Source organism: Synchiropus splendidus, chromosome 12 (assembly GCF_027744825.2).
Source record: "Synchiropus splendidus isolate RoL2022-P1 chromosome 12, RoL_Sspl_1.0, whole genome shotgun sequence".
Taxonomy (NCBI): domain Eukaryota; kingdom Metazoa; phylum Chordata; class Actinopteri; order Syngnathiformes; family Callionymidae; genus Synchiropus; species Synchiropus splendidus.
In genome coordinates, this window is record NC_071345.1 from 21433738 (window position 1) to 21460536 (window position 26799).

A 26799-nucleotide genomic window follows, 5' to 3' on the forward strand; every position below is an offset into this window, starting at 1 on the left:
TACACACACCGTTACCGACCACACAACTCACACAACTCATTATCTGAATCTGATTGGAAGGATTCTATGCCATCTGACTGATGTGCACCTTTCGCAGCTAGCTAGTGCAGTGATTCTTAACCATAGGGCTGGGGCACATGGTTGGGTCGCAAGCGCCCAGGTTTTTTTTTTTTGTTTTTGGGCCACGAGACGCTCAGTTCAAATACATTAGCCACATATGGTGGCAATAGTGTGTCACTGAATTGACTTGACAGCTGGTTTTACTTTTCGATGACAAATAAATATCTTTGCGATGATCACTTTGTTTCATGTAATTTCACAAGGTTTTGGTTTGTTTATGTGTATGTAGATTAAATATGGTTATTGATCACAAATGAAATCAAAAGTAATGAATCAGTTCTATTACTTGAATGGGCCCCAGGCTCATTTGTTCAGGGAAAGGTGGGCCCCAAATTGAAAAAGGTTAAGAACCCTTGAACTAGTGTAGACCTTCAGCATGCCATAAAACACTAACACTGGCAGCAGCCACATTAAAGCATCAGCATCATTAAAATAGACTTTTGTCGTAAGCAGTGCAGCGGTACTTAACATAAATGGTAATGATTTCTGAATGGATGGATAATTTGTTTATTGTTGCCACATCAAATTGAAAGAGCAGGGCTTGACTAACTAACTGACAGTAACACCAAGTACAACAGAAAGGGCATGACACAGAACCAAGCACAGCGTCCAGCAACATATCCTCCACTGTTTGGGGAAATAGGAAAACTTGAGAATAAGGGGCAGAAAATATAATAACTGTTCCTCACTCGGCTCCTTTTCAATCTCTCTAAAATGCACGTATAATGTAATTCCATGTAAATAATGTCATATGATTAGAGGAGATTGAAGTGAACAGACAATGAACATGAACTGTCAAACAACAGATCTGCAATGAGACTGTACTGTCGCTCACTAATGTTGACCTCCCTAATCCTGGACCCAGCAACTCTTTCCCACACCTTTATGGAATGACTCATCAAATTGATCCCTCCACAGTTATGTCAATCCCGTTGGTTCAGAAAAATAGGCACCAGAACACCTTTTCCCCCACTCATCAAGCATCTTCTCAACGTTCTAGACCATTGTGAAGCGTCAAATCAGAAATTTAAATGTTTGTTCTCCTAAACACTTCCACATCCCAGCTGGGATGTTTTATGTACGAACTGCCTTCCCACTTTTCATTTTGTTGAGAGCTGCCCTCACATCCTCAGCTCCATGATCCATTGTTTCACCTTTATCTTTGTTCATCGGTTCATCGGTTATTTCTTCCCTCTTTTCGTCGCACTCTCTTGACTCTCTTGACAAATCTCTGTTGTATATCAGTCTAATCTGTTACGCATCCCAGCAGACATACACACTCACAGTTTTTCAGTCTGGTCTCCTCATCTCTCTGATTATCCCAGATTCTTTTTTTTTCACTTTCTTCTTTTTTTCTGAATCTCTCCTAAACTGTATCAGTTCACATTAAGCCTCCTGTCCCTCCATATTTTTCCCATTTGCTACAGCTAACACTTTCTTTTCAGTTTCTCACACCACTTGTGCTGTACATAACCATTCATCTGGTAATTATCCCTGTATTAACTTCTCACTGAGCTCTGAACAACATTCTTACTGCGTCATCCTCCACCACCATTTAATCTTGGGCTGTGCTATTCAGAACCCAGCCTATGTTGCACAGAAACACTCTCCCTGGCACCACCTTCCAGTCAACTATCTCTTTCAGATTCACCCTTGTGCGCACAATGTCAATGACAATCCATCTGTGAGGTCGCCTAGCGTCCCTCTCTCTTCTGGAAAAACAAGTTCACGGTCGCTATGTTATGAAGAGTCCTTCTTCACCCCCACAACATGGTTCTGGTGCTTATATTATACCTTTCCCAGTTCTCTTCCTGTCTACACCACAAAAGACCCCACAAAAGAGACGGCAATGTTCCTTGTCTTGCTTCCGTTCCACTTGGCTTTCGGCCCACATAATATGACTACCCTGGTTCTTATCATGTCAGCTAACTCCCTCCCCTTTTCAGTCACCGTCCCTATATTGAAGGTTCCTACAATCAACTATTCTGGTCTTCCTCACAGCTGTCTGTAAATATTACACAGCATCAGACTGAGGAATAGATCTTCCAATGTGTGGTCAAAAAATTTAAATGGACCCAGCCCAGAGGCCCTCCTCTATGTCCCAATATCATCAACACCAGATGTCATTGCCTGAAGCATGACCTCTGACAGTTCACAGAAGCAGGCTGTTCTTGTTGTTGTCCTGAGGAAAGCGGTTTCAATCTATTTAGGCCTGTAGCTCCAAAAGTGCGTACATGCATTTGTGTGTGTGCACTTAAATGAACATGTGTAAAATAGGTTTAGACAGAATCCACACTTCTTGATGATCCTTTGCAGCCTGCTATTGACACTGCTTCTGGTGTCGCTGAAGAGACAGGAAATACACAAAATGTGTTCTTTTTTTTTTATTCAGATTTCTAACTACATTAGTGGTCTGAAAGACTTACTTTGCAATGACAATAAATGTATTCTTGTCTTTAGAGCACGGGTCTCACCTGTCACTTTCATCCAAGGATATACATGTCTGGTTGATGGTTCCCTAAGGCAAGAAACACAGTCCACCATTTACAGCACAGCATTATAATGGGGTGAAAAAGATTATCAAGGTCATTTTCTATTTGGTACTCACGTTGTACAAGTGGGAGAACTCAACAACAACTGGAGCAGTGAGAGCAGCAGGGGATGGCTTGATGGTCACTGAGAGAATTTTTGAGTTGAGCACTGTGCCGTTTCTGTAGAAGAACAAATCGTAAATATCGACACTGTAAATGAGGGAATGAAGATAACTGGTGAGACTTGAGAGGACACACAGGAAAGGCTAATGTTGGGGAGGCATGGTTGATTTGGCATTCTCTGAAGGGAAATATCAAAATATAAAGAAGATAAATGTGAAAATAACAGGTTGGAACATTTGATCATCGAGTGGCTAAATGAATGGACATTTGAATAGATGAACACATATATAGTGGTGTGGTTGAATAGGTACTGGATATAATGTATATAATAGTCAAATAAAATCAAGGGTCAAGGTCAAAGGTCAATTTATTTATATAGCACATTTCCATAGTGAGTGCTGACCTCAAGTGCTTTGCATACAACAATGAAAAGAAGAATACAATTACAAACAGGAGAAACAGGACTAAACGGGGCATTTTCAACAAACCTCTAAGAAAAGAGTAAGAAAAAGAACACAAAATAATACAAATACAATACAATGAAAACAGCTTAAGAGGATGCTCAGGTTGTATTAAAAGCCAGTGCAAATAGGTGTGACTTCAGCTTGTATTTAAAGCGCTCAAGTGATTGTGCAGCTCAGATACCGGGAGGTAGTTTGTTCCACAGTTTGGAGACACAGAGAAAGCTCTGTCCTCTAGGGTCTTAAGGTTGGTCCTAGGGCAGCTTAGGAGCAGCTGGGAAGATGCCCTAGTGGACCTTCCGGAGTCGTGCAAATGAAGCAACTCGGAGACATACAAGGTGGCATTTAAATACAAACAATAAAAAGAGTGCAGTGAGGCTAGCACTGGTGTGACATGTTCCCACCTCTTTTTGCCGGTCAGCAAACAGGGAGCTGCATTTTCTACCTACTGGAGTTTCCGACCGATCCTGGCCGTGACCACAGTACAGGGAGTTGCAGTAGTCCAGGGCGGCCGAAAACATCAGATGAAAGGTATGGCTTTACACCAGCCAATATTCTGTTATTAATGTAATATTCATTCTAGCATGTCAATAAATGAGAAAATAGAGACCATTTATTTTGTATCCCGCACTTCCCACAAACCTGAACAGGACTAAGTGGTAGTTAACTGAAGCTGTATGTATGCAGTTGACCACCGCTTAGTCCTGTTAAGGGTTGCGGGGAGTGCTGGGGCCTATCTCAGCGTCATTGGGCGAGAGGCAGGACTACACCCTGGACAGGTCGCATACAGATTGCATGTAAATATTTGTTTATGTCTACTGACTCTGTCTACTCACTGGATGTATCACAAAAGCCAACATGACTGGACAGGTGGTCCAGTGGCTTCAGAGAGTTCCCAGGAATCTTTCTCACCAGAATTCACAGGCCTACAGTTGAAGTGAGCTAAGGGTATGATAACAGAGGTCACGGAGGACATTCGCATACAGTACCCATGGCCAACATGGTAATGGGTAACATATGCAAATGTGATCACTCAGTCCGAACAGTGCTCCGAAATGCATCATGTACCTGCACTAAAACTCACATTTATTGCATTGCATTCTATTTCGTTGAGAGATTAGCTGCCCACATTCATGTCTCTGTGCTTGTTTATAAAACAAGCGCAGACATTTTTCAGTGGTCTGTCTGTGAAGCAACTTGTGTATAATGGGTGTACCCTATAATAATAATAATATATAATAATGCACAGAAACTCTAGCTTGTCTTGTGCACTGAGCAAGCACTTAATCTGGAGTTTGTTCCTCTAAACCAGTCCTTTTCAAATAGTGGGGCGGGACCCCCTTGTCTCTGACAGACAAAAATAATGCTAATAAAGTTATTCTTTATTGTAAGTTGCTCTATATTACTTTCTTTTTCTTTTATTTAGTATTAACAAGGATACAGTGTTATGCAGAGGTGTAATAATTTAATAGACAAATCAAAGCACTGCTCTAAACCGAGGTGGCAAACAGTTCGAAAAAAGGATGCAGTGACTGCAGGTTAGGAGGACACTTGCCAGTTTAGTTGGAAAAGAAAACAAACAGCATCACCCCAGCCCTTTGAGGACGGGGTGGCTCAGGTCTGCCCTAAAATGAATTAACTCTAAAAAAGTTTTAACAATACAAGTTTGCTCTGTGGTGTCAAGTCAGTAAAAATTTTACAGATTTTGATGAATACTGCCATTGAGTTTTTCAAAACTGCAGTTGGGGAATGCACAGACACTGCACTGAACTTGGAGATGGAATTCATGCAGATGTTGGCGTTGTACTGTGAAGTATGGAAGTACTAGAAAACCAACAATGTGATGTTTGCGCTGAAAACTGAAATCTCCCATTTGTCAGTGGCGAGCCGTCAGGGCCAGCAAGGCCTTATCTACTGACCTAATGTAGCCAGGAATCATGTCGGTGCACCACGGCTTAAATGAGAGCTGCTACTCATAAAAATGAACTATTTTTAAAAGATGAAATCTTTATATACATGGCATTGTCAGAAAGCATGGGAACTGAGGACGGAGAAGTGGTCTGTGTTTGCCACCTGCATGATTTTCACCTCTTGTCTATTCCTTTAGCACAATGTCATAGCTGCCTGTGTGTAGGAAATATGATACTAATAGCAGCTTGTCGTGTCATTATGTACTGTGAATTGTTCTGAAATGTATTTTCAAAGAAATGTCTGCAAAACAAGACACTTTTATTTGTACTCCTTCATCAAGTTTGCTGTTTTGAATGTACATTTTTTGTGAACATATGAGGCACGATCCTCTGTGTTCACTCTGAGGGACATCTTCGCCATGTTTCACATGAATCCTATTTTGGCAAGCTCAACTGTTGGGGGCAACTGCACTGAAACCAGCACTCCTACATTCTGGGGGTCATCTGGCGTAAGGGTCAGTTCTGGCCTGGATCTGAAAGAAGTACAAATACTTGTGTTTTACAATTATCATGCAAACACTATGAGATTCCATTCTGGAGTCCTTCTTAGATTAGTTAACTTACATTTTGTGTCCATCTTAGTAAAGTCCAGGTGCGAAAGACTGCTCGCGTGAAAGTGAACCAGTAGGAGGTTTACCTGGTCCGGAGCAAATGGATACAAAATCAAATAGATTACATTACTTTTTTTAATCGAATCCCATATATATATGTGTGTGCGTGTGTGTGTACACGTAACATTTTCAAAACGTGCCCACCTTACATTCCTCTCGCGTCGATGGTCTCTTAAGCTGCTGATCCTGTAATCACGCATCTAATTGTGAGATGGTGACATTTCCATGCAGGGCAACAAAAAACACTACCTTGTTTTATAATATCCGAACATGTATTGCAGAATGCGACTTCATCTGCATCTTCTATGTTATATTACAGAATTAAAGTATAAGACAAGAATGTCAATAACCAGCAATACACCATGAAAATAAAAATACTATAGCATGAAAAATATTGGGAACCACAGCATACACCTTTGACAGCACAATGTCTAATAGAAACACATAACTATGACAAAAATATATTTTCAATTTTGAGTCAGTAGTTAGGCTGGTCAAATATCAATCAAAATATCAAGCTCATGGCTATTTAATGCTCACATGAAAATTTCCAATAGCTAACATTACTAGGTTTTGATTTGAGCATTGAAACTCCAAAAGCTACTTACTTGTCCTGCTGGAACAACAGCAAGGCCTGCATCAGTCGCAAACGCCTCCTCATCTTTGAGTACAAGCCAGTGAGTGACAGCCAGGCAAATACTTAATTCCTGCATTTGCCTTGTTCCAGTCTCCCTCGTTTTATGCTCTCTTTATACAAAATATTTTGTTTCTTGGATGAAGTTTGTGCCATGATGGCGACGATGAGGACTCGCCCTGTCTTTGGAACGAAAGACTCCGAAAAGCACTTTTGTCGCTTTTTGGTGTGGCAGGGTTCCTACCACCCTCCTACAGACTTTCCATTGAAATACAATTATTTTGATTTTTTTCTCTTTCTGTAACCCACCCTGATAATAAAAAATCCCTCTGTAAAATTGACATTATAGAGATTAGAACATGATTAAAAAGAAGAAACTACAGTATCTCACATTCTGTCAAAACATGAATAACAGTTTCTCGTTTCCTGGAAAAAGGGCAATCACTAAAAGCAGTAAGATGGATTACCAAAATAAAACATTGGGGCCATAGCACTGTGTATAATTTTGCACCACAGGTCATTTTCTTTATGCAGGGTTTGTATAGTGTTCTCCACTGTGGGCTGCATCCATATCCCATATATTTCTTGGAGCAAGCAGTGGCGGCTCTGTTGCTCAGTCCTGCAGTTAGTCCCGTGGATGATCTTCATACAGTTGCTGTGGACGGCTTTCTCGTCGTCTTATTGTAGCGTTAGTTTTCTGGGAAAAGCTCTGCTGGGTCTGGCACTTTGCTTTTGTTGGAGTGCTATTTGAGACTGCATCTTTCTTTTCCTGTGAGAATCTTGGCCCAGAGCTCCAAAATTCACTGGGACACATGGATAGACTTTTTCTTAGGCAGGGAGCCCAGGGCCTAGACAGCCCCACCGACTCCACCAGATGTTTCAAGTTGAGGTGTAGTGGAGTAGTGTCATTACAATACTTTGCTACAAAGGATGTTGCCCATTTAAACTTTGCAATTAAGGTTTAGTCAACCAAGTGGGTGCATTGAATAGGTTTGGACAGCAGACTCACCCATCCCTTGATGCTCTTTAGTATGCATTACAACACTCCTCCTGTCCATCACATGGGATTAGACAAATGCAGCAAAAAACAAATTAAGTTTTGCAGTTACATCTCACAGCGGGCCTATGTTCAATCATGCCCTTCCATACAACAGTTTCATTTTTGCATAGTGACCAAGTGAAAATACAATCAATCACCATAAATGTTTGTGTCAGCTGGTCTCTTTGCTTCAACTGCATCACAAAGCTGTATGGCATTGCTAAAACGGAACGAAACACTTAAAATAATGTCCAAAAACTATGGAAAAAAGAGGGGAGAATGTGGTTCACTGAGAATATAAGTACTTGATCTCCATGCCATAGCATTTTGTCCAATTACGTGGCATCAAATGTGTATGTGACTATAAATAACATTAAGCAAACTGCAAGGGGGAGGACTGACAAACATAAAAAAACAGTGATTTCAATTGATTTGAAAGTGGCAGTTAATGATAATGATAAAATACATTTGCTTTGATCCACGTCCATGCTTAATTGCACAAAACATTCGCAGGAAAGGAAGCTCAGATCAAGGTTATATTGACCTGTAACCAACAAGGACACACAAAAATGCCTGTGTGGTCCCACTCAGATAAAAGACAAAAAATCTAATGTAATTTATCTTTCAGAGTTCTGTATGCGTAATAAAACACGTCATGGATCAGTGATGAGTGGATAGAGACTGAAATCGATTGATCTTCATTCTGCATTCTCGGCTTTAAGCCAGGATTTTCAAACGGGGCGTCCAAAGCCCCACTCACAGGCCATAACTCTGCCCCAGCCCTGAGATATTAGATAAAGAAATTATATAAATAATATCTTTCATAAATAGACACTAGATGGAATAGATAATAAATGTACAAATGCTTGTCAATAAACAGTGGTCATCAATCGGGCCATCATATTTCACTGTTGTGACAGCACTGGGCACAAAGAAGCATCGAAATCACTCCGTTGTGCAGCGAGGGTGAATTAGCCTGCCACAGAAGGTGCTGTCAGGATGTCCTGGAGGGGGTGAGACAGGTTGGCCATCATGGATGACAGCTTGGCCACAGTCCTCCTGTCTCCAACCTCATCCACCAAGTCTAGAGAACCGGCCAGGACTGAGTTGGCCCCCTTCACCAGTCTGTCCAGCCTCTTTCTGTGCCTGTCCGTAATGCTGCCGCCCGGCAGACGACTCAATGGAAAATGGCTAATGTCAGGTGCACGCTGGTACAGGGAGGAGCAATGTTGGAGGGTGTGGGCTTTGTGGGACTTGGAGCGGACACGGGAGGCTGCAGCATGGAGCACTCAGTGGGGTGGGAGGCAGCTAGTCAATCCGATTAAAGAGGTTCAAGTCATTTGCCCCCCAATCTGAGTCTTGGTTTCATTAATGCCTGAGATGGCCTTCAGGCCCTTCCAGAGTCCTCTGGTGTCATTCTGCTGCAGCTGCCACTCCATCTTCTCCCTGTACACTTTCTTCCCCTTTCACAAATCTTACCCCTCAGCCATCTCTGCACCTCCTTCAGCTCCTACATGGAAACAAAAACCCTCTTCTTCTCCTTCAGGAGAGCTTTGATGTGTGGTGTAATCCTGGGCTTTTTGTTTGCAAAACACTGCACAGTCCTGGTGGGTACGGTGTTCTCCACACAGAAGTTGATATAATCTGCGACCGTGTCAGTGACATTGTAAATATTCTCTCCCTGGGATTCATTGAAGACCCACACAGTAGAGGAGAAACAGACCTGTAGAACTTCTTCAACCTCTGCAGACCATGTCTTTACTTTGGCTCGTTGCTTCATCATATTCGCCCATGTGGAGGGAGAGGGCATGATAAATATGCCTCCTTGGTGTTGGCATACAGAGGAGGAGGGTGTTGTGTCTGGAGCCTGCCCACAGCTGATAGCAGAACCTCATGAGCTGCTTCACCATTAGCAGAGGGAGGGATGTGAACAACCCCTGCGACAAAATGAGAGAACTCCCTCGGGATGTAATATGGCCTCATACTAACAGCTTATAGCTCAATGTCCTTAAAAGCTGTTCTTTGACAGTGATGTGCGTGGATTTACACCATGTATTTTTCACAAAAACAGCTAAGCCACCTCTCTTACTCTAACCGACGTTTGCTGTCCTGTACGCACACAGGAATTGGAATCCATCCAACACCAGCGCAGTGTCGGGTATTATGTTAGCCACGTCTCTATGATGAGTAGAATGCTACACTGCCAGTACTCCCACTGATTCTGGGTTAGAGCTGCTAGCTCATCCATTGTTGGAAAGTGACATTTCCTCTGATGATGGATGGTACAGCGGGCCTGTGACTTCTCCTCATGCGGCTTGAGAACCTCAGCGGCCTGTCTCCTCCTTCTCAGGTCCAGCGGAACGTTGGGTTGATTCAGCGGTACCAAGTAAGCACAGAATGCTGACAGCTCAACCCGAGTGTACACAACGAGACCACAACAGTGAACAGGGTCTTCAGATGGTATTGAAAGTCACCAAGACTAAAATGCAAGGACATTTGATGGCCTTTAAAGAGCAAACCAGCACGTTAAATGTAGGATGAATGGAGCGCTATCCAATAGCTTACCCTAACCCAGACCAATGTCTTTTTTTCACGTGTTGGGCTGCTAATGCATTTGCATGCGTTTTTCGTTAGTAAATGACGCAAAAGCCAACTTTCCCAACATTAATATGTGAGGCCATGGGAGTGAGGATGTGTTGCCATGTGCGAGACAGGAGACAATAGTGTTGACACACTGCAATGGTGGAATCTGTTTTAAACTGGTTAAACGAAATTTGTCTGATGACGGCTGCATCTTACAGATTTATTTCTCATAACTAAAAGACAGGGGTTTGTTGTCACCTAATGATTAAATGTGAAAACTCCCCTGCTTGCTTCATTCTGAAAAGTGCTGTCGAAATAAAGTTTTATAATATGGGTCCGTCTGTCTTACAGCTGCTTCCGCCTCTCGCAGGATCCTGCCTCTCCTCACTGGCTGCATGACGGACCACCATCTCTGATGTTGAATGATAGATGCTTCTTGAAATTGCCTTTACAAGTATAAGCTGGACAGTGTTGTGTGTATTGTCATCTGTGATTACATTTTTCGCTGTTTCGCCAAGGTCTTTCCAACAAACACGGGATGGGTGGCGGGACTGGAGACCCAGCTTTATGACAGCTTGCAATTACACTCATTTACCTGTGGTGCCGCCAGAAGCCAATATTCTTATCCAACCTACAGCTGCTTTAAGGTGATAATTTAAAAAAGTATTTATGTTGGCCAATTTCTTTACCTTATTATAGTTATTCTGCCATGTTTTTTGCTGTGCAATAGTGCAATAGTGCAATAGTGCACCAGGCCTATGACCCAGAATTATGACTCATATATTCCAGGATTTGCTTTTCACAATCAAAGTGAATGGCAGGAGAACAGAGTGAAAAAAACAACATATCTAAGATTTTATTGTCTAAAAAAAAGCACCTCCATTTTTGCTGAAATGTCACATTATAGTGACTGCATCTTAAGTCAAGTGGAATGAGATGCTTTGACAATAAATAAGGCTTAAGAAACTTGGTAAGATTTTGAGTTTTCACAATTAGCAGCGTCAGTACAGTGTCAGTTGTATGAGAGACTGGATAGCAAAATTGCTGTTTTCAGGACAGCCAAGTAGACAGACAGCAGGAAAGGTGGTGCAACTGGGTTGGAAATGTGCAGAAGTGACGAGAGAGTGAGAGTGAGATTTTCATCGAGACTGACGATGAAGAACACCATTGGAAACAAGTAAACCAGAGGGACAGAAAAAGTGAGTCCAAACAGACTCAGTTGGTTTGGTCATGAGGAGAGAATAGATGGGGAAGATATTGGAGGAAGAATTGTAGAAACCATTAAGGTTCCCAGATTTAGTAAAGGGGGTTATTGAGAGAAAAGGTGTGGCTAGGGAGTACAAGAAAGGTTTACGCAGAGGAGGATATCTAGCTGTGGCAACCCCAAAAGGGAAATGTTGTAGAAGGCAGTGGTGTAAAATGGACTTTATCAATACAAGTGGATTAGAATGGATGGCTGTTCTGTGTCTTAACTCATGTAGCAGGAGGAATATACGGGCCGTCACAATCGTATTTAGGATCAGAAAATATCAATATAACAATTCAGCAAATTTCCTGTAACTCTTACCTGTGTAGAGTGAGGATATTGCCCAAGTTTCTGTAGAGAGTAATTCCAGTCACAAACGTTGAGGAATCTCCAGAGTCTGGAATGGGAAAGAAAAATGAAAGAGTCGAGGTCAACACCGCCATCATTCTTCCTCCTGTAACCCTTTGCTTCTTATGGATAATATGACTAGTGAATTGTCTCATTCTGAAACATTCACATAGAAATTACGCATGTGACAGTCTGCATATAGATTAATCTATAATGAATGTACTTTCAAGTGCGACTACATGGCTTGTGCACGTGTGTATCTCACCTGGCTTAACTGTGATCATAATGTTTTTGGGTATGTGGACCCTGTCCTTTGAGGTCCGGGCCCAGTCTGCCATACCTCTCCAACCCTTCATTGGGAAGCTGATGTCTGTGCGTCCCACAACTGGGCGCTTGTGGATGCTTAGAACTATGGATGCAGAGAGACAGAAATTCTTCCATGTAAATTGTATTGTGTCCTGTCCAGCCACCCCAACCTAACCCTTGCACATTGTTTTGTGCTTGCTTTGTGATTGATGGAGTCTTCCAGGAACATGACACTTCCAACCAGAGCAATATGTAGGCTTCATTCTCCCTCTAGGATACCTGTAATGGTTTGCAACTGGCAATCCTGTGGCAGTAAAAGTCATTTTACACCCAACTTTGATAGCATTTTCTGCAGCAGCTTTCGTGTTTGTTTTCATGACTACAACAAAGGTGCATTTTCCATCCAGAAAATTATTCACACAAAGTAAATGTTTGAGGAACAAATTGATCCTGAAATAAAGCGATTAGCATTCATGCGCTTACACACAGACGCACACACATTTTTGTCTGCGTCAAATGGTGTCAGTCCTTCACACTCTGCAAGAGCTCTTCACAGCTGCTTGTCTCATCCTGGTACTGCACATCATTCATGTTCAAACAATAAGCAATGAAACTGTCCTGTAACATGGTGTAAAATACTATTAAAAAACTGAACACTTTCTTTTTCCAAATAACCCATGTGGGAAAACAACAGTACAAGCTTGTATGAAGGCAGCCAAAGACTCATTTCGTCCAAAATCCAAACATGAGCATCCTTTCTGAGATTGTTCTCCATCCTTGTTGTGTTCGTTCAGGGCGCATCATTTGAAGATATCCAAAAGATGTTGATGTTTAATTTTTTTCTCAATACAGCAGCAACATCACCACAATTTTTGATATGCTAAAATAAGTATTTCAGTGTTCATTGAATATTTCCACAACAAGCAATGATAAATACATATAAAAGTGTTCATAAACATAACGTATTGATGTAGTTCAGAATTAAGAGTTTACTTACTCAGGTTTTCTGTGACCTCATACATGTCCTGGAAGTCTTTCAGCCGCAGGCCAATGACATCAACAAACTCTTCCACCAGCCGAAACAATTCTTTGACATTTGGTCCAAGCTGGGGAGAAACCACGTAGATTTATAGGTAATATTAATTGACCAGTTAAACATCCAATACAACATAATGAAAGATTTTTCCACGTAATGAGCCAGTATGAAAGGGCAGGGAAGTGGTTTCACTTACCAGTTGTGCCTCCTCCCATCTCTCTCGATTCTCCTCCATTAACAGATTGCTGACCGACTGGACAAAGTTCTGTGGAAAAAAAAACAAACAAACAAAAAAAACAGAAACAAAAAAGGAAAAAAAAAATAAACAAACAGATTATCCAAATCCAGGTTGAAGACAAACTTTAGATCTGCTATAAGCAAAGCAAAAAAAAAACTGTAATATTAAAAATTAAATGTGAGAGGATATAAAAAATGTCCATCACTGGGGTTCCATTTGCCTCAAAATGAATAATAATAATAAATAGAAATGACCAATGAATAAATAAACAAATAAATAAAGTGAAAGAAAGTACAATAACAAAAAGGACATCTAATCATCTCTAGAGACACTATAACACCTTCCCAGCCACTTTCTTTTTCAATGGAATCTTAAAAAAAAATAATATCATTTATGTGGGCAGAAGCTGACATCAATCAAGTGCGATAGAGAATCAAACTGTTAAACAACTCTTGGTTTCCAAAAAGTGCAAGTACATATTGTTCTCTGAAGCCCTGTACTCAAGCTTCTTAATGTGCATGTGCTGTTTGTTTGTTGCAAGTGCAAGTGAGTTTGCAACACTCATTTGGTAGAAATACCAATGGAAATATCAAGTCTGCCTGTCAGCTTCATCTGGCATCTGATCAAGGACGTCAATACAATCCCAAGTAGCCAAAGCTCCGATGAGCCACTTCAGGGGGTGGATCAACAAGGCCTGCATCAATCACTGTTGCGTAATCCGAGCATTTGACTTTTATCACCTCTTTCACAGGTAGCTAGCTCACATAAAGGCATACTGGTGATTATTTTTCATGATGTGCCCAACCTGTCTCTGTTTCTCTGTGGCAGGTCAGTAACCCAATGTTTGGCTTAATATTTCCTTCATAAAGGTCTTCAGAATCACACAACATGCTTGCCTTGAGGGAACCAACCAGAAACACAATACCACCTGGACATACTCAAACACCACCACCACTCGAAGGTGGTCACTTAAGGAGGGGTATCAAACAATTGGTTGAATGTACCCTGATGTCAACCCCACTAGGACTGTAGTAGATCCTTCTGAAAATCTCTGTCATGTTCTTCAACACGTCCAAGGAGGCGACGAGGTCTCCACTGTAGCTGGTCCCATCACTGGATGTGTCCTTCAACTTTGCCATCACCTCAGAAATCCCATCGACCACCAGGCCTCGTTGTGCTTTAGTCAAATGTTCTCGAGTCTGAGGGAGATATAGGGGCGTCAGATTCACACCAATCAACACATTATGTTACACTTAATAAAACGTATGTTTCCCATTTGATGTGTCCCACCAATATTTGAGCGAATCAATGTTTAATTATTTTGAATTTAGGACAGGTAGCCGCCTTACAATCACATATCCAAGTGATGTGAATCGCATTTGAAAAAAAAAAATAAATAAATAAAAATCTATGTCACTCATAATATCAATAGAAGTTTAAATGGCAGGGGGAAAAAACAGATTTGGGTCAGTTTACACTGCAGTCAGAACATAGCTTTAGATGTACCATCAAGTCTGAAAAGACAACAATACCTCAGTGGAACTCACTTGAATCAAAAAATTTGGACTCACCATTGTCTGTATAAAACGATAATCATTGGAAACGCACTTCATGTACGTGGGACTCTGCCAGTAAGCATTACCCTCATCATTAAGGCCACAGTGACGGAGGATGAGACCTGCAAGAGTGCCCATATAAGACAATGCTGGCAAGGTGCAGAAGAAAATCTGATGTGATGTCTTATGGAGGATTACCAATTGCATTAGGAGGGCATCGCACCACAGCCGTGTCCCCTGCAGGGGTGGTTTTCCAAACAACATTTGAGAAATTGTCCTCTGGACATATTTCATGTGGTTCTGCTCAAACAAAAGAACATCTTGTGGTTTGTATATAGCCCATACTTGTTTGGAAAAAGTTCTGCACCTATGATGGAAAATTACTGACCAGGGCATTTCTTTTCACTACAGCTGCGCACCTCTTCTCGATTCCCAGGACAATGGCCACCACCAAAAAAGGGTCCATAACATGATCGGGTTCTCTCCTGCGTTCCTCCACCACACGTCTGTGAACATCCTGACCACAAAGACCAGGACTGCCACATTCCATCCACTGAGAAAGAAAACACAGTTACCTTGATAAGAAAGATTTATAATCAATAAATTGTTCATTGCATTTCTTTGTGTGCTGTAGTGTTTTATTGAGGATCATTATGAAATGGGGTCAATAGAAACTGCACAGTCAGCTTTCATTCACAAATCAACGAACATTCTAAGTGGGCAGTCTCTCTTATCCAAATCTCTCCTCCATCCATGGTGCTCGTGCCAGTGTTCCTGCTCGCCTTACCAAATTAGAGCTTAGCTTGACTCAAACAAAGTAACTTCCCACAACATTGTTTGTCTCAATGACGCAAGCTGGTTCCTTTGTGATTCGTCTCTGCACCTCCAACCAGCAACACGCAGAGTGAATCCCAATCGTTCCAGCAAATTTCTTGATCACTGAGACCATCACCACTGAGCACGGGAGTCTGCCCTGTCACATAGGTATGGGACAGAACAGCTTCAGCCACTTGTTGGGTAAGTGGTCCGTCAACCTGTCAAGGTCATCGACATTCATCTAAAGCTAAAAAAGATGACCAATGAATTGAAAGTATCATTCAGTGACTACAATTCACGATCTGAACCATACAACTGTTGATCATACGGCGACCACAACACATATTGTTTCCAAATTGGTGATCTGTCGATGGAGAAAAACCACACCCAGAGCCACGGGTGGCATTAGGCGACATTATAGGACTGGTGGCATGGTCCACATAAAAAAATAAAAATAAAAATTGATGCTGCGCATACATTTTGACTGTCTTCTTCATCCAAGAGCTTCCTCCCATCACCTACAGTTCTAAGAATAATTACAGCTGTTATTTACTAATGATACTGACAGCAGTTATTTACTTGTTAAATATTACATATATATATGTATACATATACATATGTATATGTATACATATACATATTATGTATATTATATATATAGTATGACAACATATTTATTTAGTCTGTTCAGCTTGATCTTACTTTAACAAATATATTATATGATGCTGGTTGCCTTTTCATTACTTTGGTGTGCATTATAATAAACTAAGGAGTATCTGATTAATAGAGGAACATAAAATCATGACAATAAGTTTTGACTTGATATAACATGATTGATTTGAAATAATTCATTACATTGGTTGATGACATGCGCAGAAATGAAAACAACAGTCAAGAGTAGTGATGAAAGATTGAAGGATGAGCAAAAAGTCCCCATTGTTCATTTACCTGGACATACTCCCAGGAAGCAATCCACTGTTTCCAACCACTCTCCCTTGCACTCAGACCCTCCATATGATGGACCATTACACTCTCTGGTCCGCTGCATGGTCCCGTTGGCACATGAGGCTGAGCAGGAGCTCCAACTGGACCACTCGTTCCACACTCCATCGACTGAGAATGAGAATTAATTAGGTGTGAAAACAATATTGGCAGCGTTCAGTACAATGAAACAAAGCGCAGCAGAATGACAAAATGAAATGTCATTCTACACTGATTATACAAACAAAAAATACACAGGAGCAATCTCCAGCCGCGACATCATTTTCAGCTCATCCTCATTCTCACTGCGTATTATATTGACGTTGGGAAAGAGGACGTTTTCTCAATCATGACACTACGTATTACGCCGCTTGTTTTTGTAAAATAAACATGACAACACTCATTGAAGTTTAGTTTTGGCTGTGAAACACCACATTCTGTTACAGCCGCGCTGGAGGTTCGTCGTCAGTTAATGTCTGATGGTGACGACGACTTGTAGAGCTAAGAAGTGACTGAGAAATGAGGTGGTCAAGCAAATGGCGGTAAATAGTTTGTTCGCCGTCTGATGACTTCTTCCTTGACACATGCTTCGCCGTGGGTCACAAAACGGCTATTTTGCGCAGAGCGGCGTCAGCTGAGGAGAAAAAAAGGACATCGTCTGAGGCACAGAGGTACGAGGCTGCACAGCAGGGGGAGAATCGGACTCAGGCCACCCGAGACAGAACCCGAAGTGTGAAACCGTTCAAATCATTCAAAAACAACTTCTCAAACTCCCAGAACACTGAGGTGTGCAGCTGGCACCCGCAGGAAAATTGTGTTTGGGAACGGGAGCGCAGCGCAGCAGTCCGGGACTCGTGATGTGTGCGGGTGATTGATAACTCACGTGTTTTTGCCTTTATTGGTTGAATGCCCTACAGCAACTGTTTTCATTACTGTGGTCTCGCTGCAGCGCAGCTGTCTGCATGAGCACAGCGAAGAGGAATGACGCTGATTTTTCCCAAGTTACTGGAGATCACCAGACTATTCATTGGTCATTTCTGACATCTGGATCTGTGCTTAAATGTTTAAAATCTTCTCGATTGTCAGTAATCTCTCTCACTGTGTTCAATATGTTTTGAAACGCCACATTCTGTTACAGCCATGGCGGAGATCCGTCATCAGTTCATATTTGAGCTGACAATGACTAATGTTAAGAAGTGACAGAGAAATAATGAGGTCAAGCCGGTGGTGGTAAATAGGTTGCTGGGCGGCTGATGACTTCTTTGAGACGTGCTTTGCTGTGGATCACAAACCAGTCACAAATTTTGCGCAGAGTGCCGCCAGTTGAGGAGAAAAAAAGGGAGCCTGAGGCACAGAGGTGCGAGGCTTAATCGGACTCAGGCCACCCGAGACAGAACCTGCAGTGTGAAAAGTCCCAGTCATCAGTGTCTCATCAAGGGCGTCCACACTCTTGGCTTGAGTCCCATTGTAAGGAGTTGGGTTTTGTGTTTATTGATAACTGTGATCTATTAGGGTGCAGAGAGTCTCTCTGGGTGGGAAGTCGTAAGATGTCAGACAACATATTTTAACACATTTATGTGCCGTTGTTTTTACCATTTGTTATACTTGCAATCATTACCCTGGTTTACTTGCCTTTTATATGTTCAAACTCACAAGATAGTTTCTGGTTTACTATAAAAGCAAAACTTATCACATCTACTCGCAATCACTGCTAGAAAACTTTTTGTGTACTTTAGTGGTTACAACAGGTCTCAATTGTATAAATTATAGTATATAAAGTAACATTGTAACATTGGCTCTTGACAAGTAAAGATGTGGTGTGACAAAGAAGTGCTAGAACTACAGTTTGCAACAAAGTGGCTGCAGCTAACAAATTCTCACCTGGGCAAACAGCTATGTTGCAAAATTTGGTCTGTTTTTCTGGTCCATCACAAGGATCACCACCAGACTGAGGAGGGTTGCAGGTCCGGGTACGAGATCTGTAACCTCGACCGCAGGTTGAAGAACATAAACTCCATGGTGACCACTCATCCCAGGCACCATGTACTGCAAGTAGAGTGGCGAAAGTAATGATATAAGGACATTATGAGTCAGCAGTGAACACAGATTTATCTTGAAAGAGTTACAGTTTCATAAGTCCAGCTCCTATTGATATACATTGCAATCCACATAACTGTGTGAAAATAACACAAATAATGAAATTTGCCTAGTGCCAGTAGAGAGAGGGTGCTACCAGGGTGAGGCAGGGTCCAGGTGAGGGCTGGGTGAGCGCAGGGAGGTGGCATATCAGGCGAGCTTACCTGGACAAACAGCAGAGTTGTTGCACGGTCTCTGCTCTCTCAGTGGCCCACTACACTGGGTGCTGTAGGAGGAGGACACACAGAAACGAGTGCGACTCTGCCAGCCCTCCCCACACGTGGCAGAACACACACTCCACGCTGACCACTCCTCACCTGACGCTGAATCTACTGAGTAGGAGGGGGGATAGGTGAAGGAAGGGATAGTAGAAAGAAAGGGGAAAGGATAGGGCCATAACTAAGTAACATGCAGGATTACTCAGGACTGTGGTGTGAGAGGTGGATTCCAGCCCCTTTTGATTTCGAGAACCACCTCCAATCAAGGAATGTGGCTCAAAAATGGTCGCACATGAGGAGAAAGCAAAGAAATTCATATATGTGGCATTGACTGGCAATAGCATATGCTATTTGTTCCTCATTTTCCTCATGCACAATGGGCATCAACTACTAGGGCAGTAGAGGGATGGAAACAAGGATGACATGGGGATTGCACATACACCACACAATTGTATTTGGGTTTCTTGGTTTATCGTACGGGCGGTCGATATGCAAAAATATCTTATCCCAATGTTTTCAATTAGAAAAGCTCATATTTGGATTTCATCATAGTTTACAGGTGACACTGGTTTGTATGATTATTCTCAATGCAACAACGCCATTTCTGCAAGTAAACAGTCGAGGGGGGGGAATAGATGAGTAAATAAAATAGACCAGACAATTCTGACCAATGAACTGATTTTTTGCCAACACACAAAACATAAACATTCCTGAAGATAAATAACACACTGATGAAGTGCACCCTTGTAATTTAACTTAAATCAGTGAAGACAAACATCGAAGAAATGCAGTGTTTCATTCTGTGTATAGAAAAAAATAAGAAAATAAAAAAAATGAAATGTTTTATTTTATTTTATTTTTTTCAGGATTAAGAACAGGATCATGTAAAGTTGTTTATTTTTATTAAGGAACCATGATGTTATGTGTAGGATAAGAGTATTTTGAATGACTATTATATAATCAAATTATGCTAATTTGAGGGAGGGGTGTCAAGGTATTGGATTTGATTGACAAATGTTATTGCCAAATGATGTGTTTTCGCCTTGATTAGGATGATAAACCTCTGATTTTATTGATAGACAGATTTGCTCAAAATAATAATGCTGTGCTCTGCAGTAACTGTTTTCACTTCTGTTATCTCGCAGCTGTCTGCATGAGGACAGTGAAGAGGAGAGACACATCAAAGACGTCCACAAAGCATTATCAAAAAAAAAAAAAAAAAAAAGTGAAGTCACATGCTGTCATACAACACAAGACAAATAAATAAATACTGATAATAATAAACAAATATAAAACAAAGAAAATAAATAAAATATAAAATAACTAAATTGATAATATAAAACTATAAAATATTAAATAATGATATGGAAAAAATCAATTGTATAAATAGATATATAATGTATGAACAAATGATCGACAATCAACAATGGTCATCGATCAGTTCATCAATTGTTTCATCATTTTCCATACTCTTCATAAAGTAGGTTAATCCTGTGAAATCCTGGAATGGCATATTATTGTGCCGTTACAAACTGCATGATCTTGCCAAGCGACATATTGGAGCCGAGTGTTTATTTTATGTGTTCTTATTCTTATATATTTGTATTGATTTTGATGCTGGTAGTGTTCATAACTGGATTTGGGATAACTATGATCAAGAAGTAGGGGTTAGAAATATGCAGTAACTGTGAGATGAGTGTGCTGAGGTCACCAGCTGAGACATTCAACCAAGGTTTCCTTACATGGTATTGAAGAGGTCTATGTAGAACAGTTTAAAAACTCTCAGTCCAATGTGCTTTGTGTGGGCCTCTCAACCTTGCAATTGATGTCTTTTGAGCTGTGCACTGAGATGTTTAGTCTCCATGATTTTCAACAAGTTTTTTTAATTGATAACTTTGCTTTGTTTTTTTGACTTCACTCCCCCACAGCAAATGAACCTGTTTTTGGGTCCAGTAAAGTTTTTAAGAATACAAAGAATCACAATATTAACCATAATTGCAATATAAATCAAATCGGCACCGCAATATCAGAAAAAAAAAATGCAATCAGGGCAAAAGCATGGGCATTTGAGGTCGGTTTCATAACCTGTCTATCTGTTTAGCTAGACAAGCTGGCTTGTTCACTGGCACCAGTCGCACAACAGTTGGGGATTTCTTTTCCCCAGTCCACATGGATCCCGCATTTTAATTCACCATATAATTAATACTTTTTGAAAGCGGATACCAGAATAAATGCATTTAAAAATGACAGATCGGGGTGTCTGTGTGGACAGCAGATCCCAATACGATGAAGTTACCGCCCCTTGCGCCTTATCTCTCTCGCCAAAAATTCTCAACAATATTGGCCAACAAGTGATGGTGCAGCAATTGTTGAAAATTAACACACAATCCTCAACAAAGATGTCACTATCATAAGTGGCAGACATGTTTTAGGCATGTAAGCAGCACGAAAAGGCAGTAAGACCAATATTTCGAGTTTCAAACTATGAAACAAGAATTTGTGGAATTGAAATGCATCGTACCCCTTGGGTGTTGATGGAGCATGAAGCAGTTGACCACAGAGATGCTGAAAATGCTTGAAACATGAGAAAAGCGTGCCTAACTACCTTCGCATTTCTTCGATGACTTGTACAGTAGTTCAGTGATGACTCTACGAAAAACTAAACCGCATCTTTGGTAAACACATCTCCTAGTGGTGGACTCATTTATTAATTTGTTGTTTTTTGTGTATCTGTGTAAACGGCTGAAAGTTTTTTTTTTTTTTTTTAACTCTTTATGGGTGTAGGCCGATACTAAAGAGCATTTTCACCTGCATTCTAGTGGTGCACAGTACTGTGTAAATATTGGAATTTTAGGAATATGATAATTTTTACAACACTTAATCGGATATCACTATAAGTCAGCTTTTATCTTTTATTTTTTCAATATTCCAAGTAATTTTTATTTATCTATATTTTTAATTCATATTTTATTAGTATTGATTAATCTGCAATTCATTATTTTTACTCCAGCCAGAGGAGAGAAAAAACACGAGTGACGGAACGTTGCGCATCTTCAGCAGAGATTACATGCAGCACACTGGACAGGGGTTATGTAAATGACTGTGTTCAGAGAACTTGTAAAAGGAGTTTTCAGTGCACAATATATTACTTTTTAAGTATTCCCACTTACAATTGATGTAGAGGGCTGTAATTTTTTAATAAAAGGTACTCTGAGTGACTGAGTGACAGTATTTTAAACAAAAATCCTGAAAATCACGGTGGATGTATTTATAATAGTTAATTTTAATTTCATTGCATGACATAGGTATTTGATCGCCTATCACCCAGTAAGAATTGAGACTCTCACAGACCTGTTAGTTCTTCATTAAGAGGCCCTCCTGTTCTCCACTCATTACCTGTATTAACTTTATCAGTTAGAACTTGCTACCTGTGTAAAAGACACCTGTTCACGCACTATTTCAAACAAACAAAACAACACTCTTCACAATGGCCAAGATCAGAAAGCTGTGTGTTACGGAAATATGTATTTAGTTATCAATGTCAATGTCAATTGTGTTTTTGCCATGTATGCATCAAGTTCTCAGTAATTCTCCACTGTTTTGCATTTGCCAATCAATATAAAAAATACTGCATTAATGGTTAAAACCACACCTGGGTTGCAGATGGAAACAGCCTGCAAAACAGTTGACATTTATCTTGCAAAATCATTTGCCGTCATGAAATGTGCCATACAACTTCTGCTTGCTTAATGCGTGTAATGAATCATACAGTATAATAATAAAAGAGGTATTGTTCTGACCTCTTCAGTGTGCCAATGGCACTGCGTGGTGGAGTTGGTTTGTGAGAAGCAGCCTCACATGACTCCTCGCTGGTAAGAATTCAGTTTTGGTGTGAGAACTCCATGCCTGCTGGTGAAGCCTCAAAACCTCCCTGAAACTGTGGACATCAGGGTTGAAATTGTAGACCTGCACAAGGCTGGGATGGACTACAGGACAATAGGCAAGCAGTGTGGTGGGAAGGCAACAACTGTTGGTGAAATTATTAGAAAGTGGAAGTTCAAGTTCAATGTCCCTCACTCAGGAGAAACATGCAAGTGATGGTCATTGTCTGAAGTTACCAATGACCATCTGGATGATCCACAGGAGAAATGGGAGAAGATCATGTGGTCTGATGAACAAAGTAGAGCTTTTTGGACAAAACTCCGCTCATTGTGTTTGGAGGAAGAAAGAGGTTGAGTGCAACCCCAAGAACACCATTCCAACTATGAAGCATGGAGGTGGAAACCTCATGCTTTGGGGATGTTTTTTTGCAAATGGACAGGACAACTGAGGGGAGACTGGATGTGGCCATGTATCTTAAGATCTTGGCCCACAGTCTCCTTCCTTCAGTAAGACCCTTGAAGATGGGTTGTGGCTGGGTCATCCAGCATGACGAAACATATTCAGGGCCACTAAGGAGTGGCTCCGTAGCAAGCATCTCAAGGTCCTGGAGTGGTCTAGCCTGTCTCCAGATCTATATCCAATAGAAAATCTTTGGAGGCCACTGAACTATGGTGTAAGTCACCACTGGACAGTGAGATAATATTCCAGATGATTATATGAGGCATGAATATACCCTGGACAGGTCGCCAGTCCATTGCAGGGCACACACACCATTCACACACATACCGAATGTGAACTAAATGTAGTGAGCATGTCTTTGGGCTGTGGGAGGAAACCGGAGTTCCCGTAGATAAACCACGCACGCCGGGTTAGAACCTGCGGAGTCCACCCAGAAGGGTCCTGAGCTAGATTCAAACCCTGAACCTTCTTGCTGAGAGGCAGCAGTGCTAACCACTTTTTTTCAAGCTTACACACTACTGTTCAGAGGATATCAGGGCAGAAATTATTTTGCTTTTTTTTTAATCGAATTACCTCAGCTCTCGTGATTTATTAGTATTGAGATTGAAATGTTTATCTAGCTCTAAATGCTATTGAATATGTATTTCAATCTCCACTAATACGATGTAAATGTCTTTCATGGCAAATGATATGACATTTGTAGTACTGTCATATGCCATGGCTCATAACAGACACATTCAGAATCAGAATCAGCTTTATTGCCAGAGTCAGTGAGGCTCCCATTGACCAGAAAAGTGCTTTGGAACAATGTGCAATTACAGACAAAACCTAATAATAACAATAATAATAAAATAATATTAAGAAGAAGAAGATAAAAAATAAAATGAAATAAAAAAGAATAAAAATAAACAATAAGTCATTGGAACAATGTGCAATAATGATCAAAACAATAATAATAATGATTAATAAACAAAAATAAAGTTAAATAAAAAAGAATAAGAATGAACAATCATCATAGAAGAAACAAATAAACAAATAAACCACAAACAATAAGGGCTGTTCACAAATTCAATAGTCCCACGGCCAAGGGGAAGAAGCCAGAGGGAAAAGGGACAAACCAGCGTGGGCTCCTATCCGACCAACACGTCTCTGGGTCCTGGAGACATACAGGTCATGAAGAGGTGGCAGTCTGCAACCGATCACCTTCTCAGCAGAATGCACAATGTGCTGTAGTCTGCCCATATCCCTGGAGGTGGCGCTGCTGTACCACATGGTGATAGAGAAGGTGAGGATGATCAATGATGGCTATGGAGAACTCCATCACGAGCTTCGTCGGCAGTCGTAGTTTTCATAACTGCCGCAAGAAAAACATTCTCTGCTGGACCTTCCTAATGAGGGAAGGAGTCCGCAATGGAAATGGGCGACTAAGCCATCATGAGGAAAGATGGAGGAACTATGTAATCTATGATCATCTCGCCTGTCTTCTGGGCCTTCTGCTCCAGGTTGGGTTGTTGTGGCTGTACCAGGACACCAGCCGGCCCACCTCCCTCCGTTAAGCCGACTCATCTCCATCTGGTTTACTGCATTGTCAACAGATCTGTTTGCTCTCTCTGCAAACTGCATTGAGTCCAGGAGGGGAGCAGTGACGGATTTCAGGTGGGATAGAACCTGGTGCTCCAAGGATTCCATGACCACAGACGTCAGTGCCACCAGTCTGTAGTCATTCGGGCGTGTTATCTTAGGTTTCTTTGGAACAGGAACGACAGTGGAGCATTTAAAGCAGGCGGGAACATGAAAGGAAACCAAGGATACATTGAAGATGCCCGTGAACACTGGAGCCAGCTCAGTGGCACTATGCTCTGTCCGGACCTGCAGCCTTCTGAAAATTCAATAGCTGATCCATGAAGTCACAGTGTCTCTAAACTCATCCAGATTATTGGTAGCAGACACTTCCCAGTCTGTGGTCTCCATACAAGTCTCCAAGTGAGAAGAAACTGAATCTTCAAGTGGTCAGAGATACCCAGTGCTGGTCGAGGGAGGGCGTTATAAGTGTTGCACAGTGATGTGTAACAGTGATCCAGCGCGCTGTGCTCTCTGGTGGGGCATTGTACCACTTGCTTGTACCTGGGAAGCTCCTTCCTCAGATTTGCGTTGTTGAAGTCACCAAGCACAATAACAGGGGAGTCCGGAAAAGTTCGCTCCGCATGCAGTACCTTGTCCATGAGCACATGCTGAACCTCATGAACATCCACGCTCGGTGGGACATACACAGCAGCCTGAACGAATGAAGCGAACTCACGAAGGGAGTAAAATGGCTTATTGTTCTCTATAAGACATTCCAGAGAGGGAGAGTAGTGCTGAAAATTCACTATCACGTCCGTACACCAGCGGCCGTTGATGTAGAAACACACTCCCCCACCCTTGGTTTTCCTGCTGAACTCCAGAACCCCGTCTGCACGGTGAAGCTGGAATCCCTCCAGATGAACCGCAGTGTCAGGGACAAGTTCGTGCAACCATGTCTCAGTGAACGATAGAACACAAGAGGAGGAAAAGTCCCCGTTCCTTCTTAACATCAGCGCCAGTTCATTCTATTATCTTATCTTATCTTATCATCTCATTGCTCAGCGAGCGGCCGTTGGAGAGAAATATCAGAGGAAGCGGTGTGCGCGATCCTCTTCGGCGAAGGTGAACGAGCATACCGGCACATTTCCCTGTCCTCAGTCATAGCATATAATTCAGTAAATATTTCACAACACTATAATACTTACATTAATTAAAGAATGAAAAGCAGCAGAGTGAGGAGCAGTTCTTATATTTTCTGCCGGATAGAAAAATTTAGTTAAGTATATTTACCTCACTTCAACAGAAGTTTGTAACTGATACTTTGGATGTTTCGTTTCTAAGACCATTGCTGTGAACAGCAAACGCCCAAGTTTAAGTGTTGTGTCAGGCAAAAGTAACCCCCAACTATTTACATGTACAGCCCAGATCATTGTGCTTCAGAGGATCTTTTTTGAATCACTGTTAATGTTTTCCTGTCTAACAAACACAGTTAGTACCGTAAGTTGTTAGGATAAGTATGGAGAGGACATGTGATCTGTTATATAATGCCAATCTAACGTTGAGTGTTTTACCTTGTTTTTTCATGTTCTTTTTATGTTATGGAAACTTGCTTCACATTTATTTTGTTTTACCTAAAATAACCAGGCCTTGATTTTGGTATTCAATATCTAGTTTCTAGTCTTGATACAGAGACTAATTTTAATTAATATATATTTGAATCTAGTTTCAATAGCTCCCTTTCAGGCTAACTTCAAGTAATTATTGTGTAGAAATCAGCATATGGTTCTTATTTCAAGGTTACACACTTTTTTACTTGTGCTGGCTTGTTTCAAGAAGACTTGTCAAGAAAAAATATCTCAATGCATAGACAGATAATTGTAAAATAAAATAATTGAAATGTCTGTGTGAGGTTCTCTTTGTTGTGTTCTGTCAGTTGGTTTTG

General features: G+C 41.2%; 1 protein-coding gene across 10 annotated transcripts in view; it reads right to left on the reverse strand.

The window, feature by feature from the left end:
• Positions 1-26799, reverse strand: part of LOC128768026 (adhesion G protein-coupled receptor B1-like) — a 157600-nt gene that overhangs the window by 68014 nt on the left and 62787 nt on the right. For 6 of the 10 annotated variants that reach the window (XM_053880548.1, XM_053880547.1, XM_053880552.1 and 3 more), the window contains 13 exons: positions 18900-19067; positions 18481-18645; positions 16567-16731; positions 15191-15355; positions 15001-15102; positions 14818-14924; positions 14251-14445; positions 13205-13273; positions 12970-13078; positions 11932-12075; positions 11640-11715; positions 2729-2831; positions 2595-2638 (listed from right to left, as the gene is read on the reverse strand). In XM_053880548.1, the coding sequence (XP_053736523.1) occupies positions 2595-2638; positions 2729-2831; positions 11640-11715; positions 11932-12075; positions 12970-13078; positions 13205-13273; positions 14251-14445; positions 14818-14924; positions 15001-15102; positions 15191-15355; positions 16567-16731; positions 18481-18645; positions 18900-19067 (1612 nt within the window). The remainder of the gene's footprint in view (positions 1-2594; positions 2639-2728; positions 2832-11639; positions 11716-11931; positions 12076-12969; positions 13079-13204; positions 13274-14250; positions 14446-14817; positions 14925-15000; positions 15103-15190; positions 15356-16566; positions 16732-18480; positions 18646-18899; positions 19068-26799) is intronic. The other 4 variants (XM_053880549.1, XM_053880553.1, XM_053880554.1 and 1 more) reach the window with 2 other exon arrangements.